The sequence below is a fragment of the Bos indicus x Bos taurus genome, chromosome 18 (assembly GCF_003369695.1).
Source record: "Bos indicus x Bos taurus breed Angus x Brahman F1 hybrid chromosome 18, Bos_hybrid_MaternalHap_v2.0, whole genome shotgun sequence".
Taxonomy (NCBI): domain Eukaryota; kingdom Metazoa; phylum Chordata; class Mammalia; order Artiodactyla; family Bovidae; genus Bos; species Bos indicus x Bos taurus.
This window is the reverse complement of record NC_040093.1, coordinates 14,923,188-14,928,894: the sequence shown is the minus strand read 5'-3', so window position 1 is coordinate 14,928,894 and position 5,707 is coordinate 14,923,188. Positions and strand designations below refer to the sequence as shown.

Genomic DNA, 5,707 nt, shown 5'->3' with positions numbered 1-5,707 from the left:
GTAGGAGCATCCGCCCACAGCTCTCTGCTCAGAGGCTGGTGCCTCTGCTCTGTTCTTCCTGCAAATGACTCCACATCTGTCTCCTTACATTCCTCTGACTGCTTACCTCTTTGGACATCCCTGTCTTCCTCATGCCCCCTGTGACCGCCTCTCTTCTCAACCTGTTGACACTGGGTTGAATTTGGAAGTTCTGGGGCCTGGTTCCCCCTCTGCTAACCCTCTTGGCTGGGCCATCAGGTGTGAGGCGTTTTTCTTCAGCTCACTGAGCCTCAGTGTTCTGTCTGTGAAATGGGCTTGCAGAAAAAAAAGGTACTGGGCAAGTGTGAGTGCTACTGGTGGCGTCTCTATAGGCACCCAGCTCTGATCTCTCTCTGCCCTTGTCTCTGACTCTGCCTGTCTCTTGGTCGTTCTCTCCAGCACTGCCTCTGGTATAAGAGGGTCCTCTGGGGTCTGTCGGGCAGCTGTACAGAGATGGGCGAGTTTCTCGCCCCCAACCCCATACATCCCTGTCCCATTCTTTCCTAGCAGGCAAGCTGACTTGGCCTCTTTCTCCCCAGCATCCTTACCCCTGAGAACTCAGCCCCCAGTGCCCCGCCCCTTGCCCTGACCTCCCTCAGTATCCAGCACCCCCTGGGCAGACCCTGACGCTGTCACCGCCGCCACCTCTGCCGTCCCCAACGCCACCTCCTCAGGGCCAGCAAGATGCAGTTTGAGATGCACGACAACGTGAAAGGCAAAGGTGGGATCGCTGGATGGACCCTCAAACCTTCCAGTCCCTGCACCATGGCCACTTCCTTCCCCTGGGCACTCTGGCTTCGAAGACAGACGGCGCCTGCTTGCACCCCAGAAGCCCTGAAGCGCGGGAACCCAGCACCCCAAGCCCAGACCTGGAGGAGGCGGTGGCACGTCTCGGCCCCGCCCACATGTGGCGCCAACCTCCCCTACACCTGCAGGATGCCCCCCTCACCCCTAGCTGAACCAGACATGCAGGAGGCAGCAACTCCGGGGACAGAATGGGGGTGGCGATGCCCAGAAGTGGCGGCAGGGACTGGGAAGACGCAGTGGTGTCCCCTCGATGGGCGGCCTGGAGGCCTTGCCCGGACTGCCCGGCAGAGGGAGGGGCGGCAGAGGTGCCAGGGCCGGGGAGGTGCTGCGAGGCTGCCCGCTGACCCCCGCCCCCTCCCTCTGCAGCCATGTCCTACCCAGTGACCAGTCAGCCCCAAAGCGCCAGCACCTGCTACCAGACCCAGCTCAGTGACTGGCACACCGGCCTCACGGACTGCTGCAACGACATGCCCGTCTGTGAGTGCCCTGTCGCTCCCTCTCCAGACCCGGGAAGGAGCGGGAGGGGAAGGAGGGTCACCCTCAGCTTCACCCTTCTCACCCCACTCCCCGGTCCCTCCCGTGGGCCCTGAATACCCGGTCTCTAACCCTCCCGCCTTTCTCCGACGCCCGACACTCCCTAGGATCCTGGCTTCATCACACCTTCCAACTCTCACGGGGACCCTCCTCGTGCCCCTTGCACCCTCGACTGTTTTCCTTGTGGCTCCAACTCCTTCTTTAAACCCTCTTTCCCGCTCTAGAAACCCTTACTCTTCGGACCCCTAATTTCCTCTGGGACTTTCACTTCTTCCAACACTCAGTTGCCTCTGGGACCCTCACCCCGCGCCCCGCGGACCCCGCCTCGCCCCTCCCCGAGGCGGAGCCGGCCGGAGGCGCCCGGTGGGCCCCGCCCTTAGCGCCCTGCGTACGCTCCAGGTCTGTGCGGCACCTTCGCCCCCCTGTGCCTCGCCTGCCGCATCTCCGACGACTTCGGCGAGTGCTGCTGCACGCCCTACCTGCCCGGAGGCCTGCACTCCCTGCGCACCGGCATGCGCGAGCGCTACCGCATCCAGGTGCGTGCGCGCCGGGGCCCGTGGGAGCCGAGGGCTGGGGGACTGGCCTCCTCTGGTGCCAGGTTAGGGCTGCTAACCTCTCTCTCCCACTCTCTAGGGTTCCATCGGGAAGGACTGGGCAGCCCTCACCTTTTGTTTGCCCTGCGCGCTCTGTCAGATGGCGCGGGAACTGAAGATCCGAGAGTAAAGAAGTTTCCCCCACCTTCTCCTTCCCGCCCCCCGCCCCCGACCCTTCTCCTTTCCGCCCCCGAGACGCCTGCCCTCCTTTGCCCTCTCCTGGGAGGGCCTACCCCTCCACCCCATCCCTCACCAAAAATGCATCCACAATAAAAACCTGAAAACCAACTCCGCCTACATCCTTTTTCTCCCAGGGAAGGAATCTGGGTGGAGAAGGAGGTTTGATGAGGGAGGCGGGGACACAGGGGAGATGCCTTGGTGTGGAGGGAGTTCCGGAGGCAGATGCTTGACCTGCATCTGCTGTGTACGTCGTTGGCAAGTCTCTTCCTCACTAAGTCAGGGAGTCCTCGCTAACAAAGTAAAACCACTAACTCCTTAGCTGCCAACCTAAAGCTCTTGACTGCAGCCTGAAAAGAAGCAAACCCAGAAAGGCTGTCTGGGAACCATGCAGGCACTAACCCTTCCAAAGAACAAATTTAGAAGAGTCCCCTTGGTCAGTCATTGCCTATGGACTCTTGGTCTACTTACATTGCTAACAGATCTGAGGGCTCTGTCTTCAAAGCACAGAACTGTCAGCTTTACAACCCTAGTGCTGTAGAAAGGAACATTCAAGGATCATCTGATTCAATTCACCCTCTTTATTGCAAAAGCAACTAGCAGATTAAAAACTGTTCAGGTTTCAACACTGGACAGACCTGGGGCTCAACCTTGACTCTTGCCACTTTCTAGCTATGTTATCTTAATAAATTAATAAACGTTTCTGAGCCTCTTGCCCCCACAAATTCTGGTGGTTCTACTTTCAGAACATATCCAGAGTCTCCCTTCTTCCCACTCTACTGCAAGACTTGCTCCAACCATAGTGGGTCCCCCACTGAGCTTCCTGCCTTGCCTCCAGCCTGTTTTTAGTTTCTCCCCCACAGAGGAGCCCTGTGGACACATGTGTGGAAGTAGATCACATGTCTCCTGGGCTCAGAACCCTCTGATGGCACCTCCTGCATGGAGGAAAAAGCCAGAGTATGGGGACTTCGCTGGTGGTCCAGTGGTTAAGAATCTGCCTTCCAATGCAAGGGAAATGGGTTCAAGCATTGGTCGGGGAACTAAGATCACACATGCTAGAGAGCAACTAAGCCTGTGAGCCACAACAAGCCACAGCTAAGATACGACACAGATAAAAATAAGTATTTAAAAAAAAAAAGAAAAGAAAAGAAACAGCGTCCTCACAGCAACTTAAGGATCTACACAATCTGCCTCTTTTTCCCCCTGTGACCTTCCCTCTTTATTCTCTTTATTCCACAGGAGCCTCTTTGTTGTTTCTCTGAAATGTTAGGCGCGCTCCCACGTTAGGATCTTTGCTCTGGCTGTTCCCGCAACTCAGAGTTCTTTCCTCGGATGTCCTTATGGCTGATTCCTTCACTGCTGCTCACATGTCATCTTAAGAGCTAGGCCCTCCCTGGGACTTCCCTGGTGGTCCAGTGGCCAAGACTCTGCACGTCCAGTGCAGGGGGCCCAGGTTTGATCCCTGGTTGGGGAACTAGATTCTGCATGCCACAACTAAAGACCCTACATGCTACAGGTAGGACTCAGCGCTGTCAAATAAATTAAAAAAAAACTCATGCCAAGCACCGAGCACAGTGCTGGAGTGCTGTAGGCCCTCGGTAAAATTTCTCCTGAAGTCCCTAGGATGTCAGTGGCCACACACAGGCTAGAATCCAGGTCCCTAGCCTCCCGTGTCCAGGCTTTCTCTCACTTCACTATGAGCCTCTTAGGTGTGCACTCAGGTGTGTGGATACCAGGGAGAGGTGCCAGGCAAGGGGCTGACATGGAGGAAGGAGGAACACACGCCATGGGGCATCTGTACAGGGACATCTACATAGCAGTGACAGGGGTTGGAGGGAGGGTAGCTCTGTCCCAGAGGAAAAGTCCAGTCCAAGAGCAAACGTTCTGCTTAGGAAGGCAAAGTCACAGCGTGAGTGTTAGGCAGAGACCTTACCAAAGTGTCTGAGCACAACATGTAAGAGTCTGGAAGAACCTCAGCTCCTTTCTGATTATGCGTGACCACTGGCTCCAGGACTCCCTGAGGCAGCATGTCCCACTGCTACCTAGCTTCCCCAGTTGGGCAATTCTGCCTTATCCTGAGCACAAATTGGCCATTTTGAACACCGACTCCTAGCGTCTGCTCTGCGCTGAGATAGCTTTCAGTGAGGTCTATCTGTGCTGAGTAATGCCGTCCTTCCTTGGGACGTGGAAGAGCCTGGTGGTCAGGAACGTGGGTGAGAGAGTCAGAAGGTCCGGATTCATATGGCAGCTGTCACTCAAAGAAAAAGAAAGTGAAGTCGCTCACTCGTGTCCGAGTCTTTGCGACTCCATGGACTGTAACCTACCAGGCTCCTCGGTCCATGGGGTTTCCCAGGCACAAGTACTGGAGTGGGTTGCCATTTCCTTCTCCATAATGTCTATGAAGTACTGTTTTTTCATCTGCAAGATGGAGACTACACGGTACCTACCTTATACAATTGGTTGTTGGAAAGATCAAATGCAAAGATCAAGCGAGCCATCTAGCATTGATACTTAGCAATGTAAGTTCACAGTCACGTCTTGGAGGTCAGGTGTGACTATCATCTCATGAAGGCAAAATGTGTATGGGCAGAGTAATCCCCCAAAATTCTTTAAACTGCCCATCAAGTCTGAAAATATCGCGATACTCACAGGCTGCACTGAAGGCTCACTGGCCCCCTCGATGCAACACATTTCTGTGTTCTTGGCTAAATATCAGAGGTGGCCAGCCTGTGCCTAGGGGCTGGGTTTGCAGAAAGTTAACTTTAAAAAATTTTTTTCATTTATTTTTGGCTGTGCTGGGTCCTCCTTGCGCCAAGGCTACTCTCTAGTTGCAGGGTGAAGGTTTCTTACTGCAGCGGCTTCTCTTGTTGGGGAGCATGGGCTTGTCGGGCCTCAGAGGTTTTGGCTCCGATGCTAGAGCACAGGCTCAGTGGTTGTGGCACCCGGGCTTAGTTGCTCCGTGGCATGTGGCATCTTCCCAGACCAGGGGTTGAACCCCTCTATCCTGCATTGGCAGGTGGACCTTTTATCACTGAGCCACCAGGGATGCCCCCCAAAAGTACACTGTTGAACACTCCCAGCCAGACTGAAGGGATGGGGTCTCCTGTCCCTACCTTCCCTCACAACAGGGCTCTTGCTCACCCAGAGGACTGGCAAATAGAAGTTCCCGTGATGCTTTCCATTTGGGTTGAGAGAATCTACTTGAAGTGGAGAACACTCACTGTGCCAAGGCCTCATTTCAGTCTTTGTGCTGTCTGAGTTCTCTTAATGTCAGGGGCCAGAATAAAACCTGAACTTGGGACCAAGGCAGGCTGTTTTCCTTCTTGAGCTGAGTAGGGGGTCTCTTTTCGATAGGGATTTGGGCAAGGGTAAAAGGTCTCACTGCCCTCAGGTCCCCTCAGTTCATGCCTTCTGAGAAACAAGAGCTTCTGTAGTGGTACCACTCCCATGCCCATCAGAAGAGATGGTGAGGAGTCAGGCCCTGGCCACATGGCTTGGGGGGCAGGGGCACCAAGATAAGGATGTTTATCCAACGTAACCAGCTCTCAGGTGCCCGGTCAGAGAGCCAAGCCAGCCCA

General features: G+C 55.2%; 1 protein-coding gene across 1 annotated transcript; it reads left to right on the top strand.

The window, feature by feature from the left end:
• CNFN (cornifelin) lies at positions 1-2,240 on the top strand. Its single transcript, XM_027514512.1, has 4 exons — positions 1-739; positions 1,192-1,302; positions 1,759-1,895; positions 1,993-2,240. Exons 1-4 carry the CDS (start codon positions 703-705, stop codon positions 2,080-2,082), a joined length of 375 nt encoding a protein of 124 aa, XP_027370313.1. The 5' UTR covers positions 1-702; the 3' UTR covers positions 2,083-2,240.
• The last annotated feature ends 3,467 nt before the right edge of the window (positions 2,241-5,707 follow it).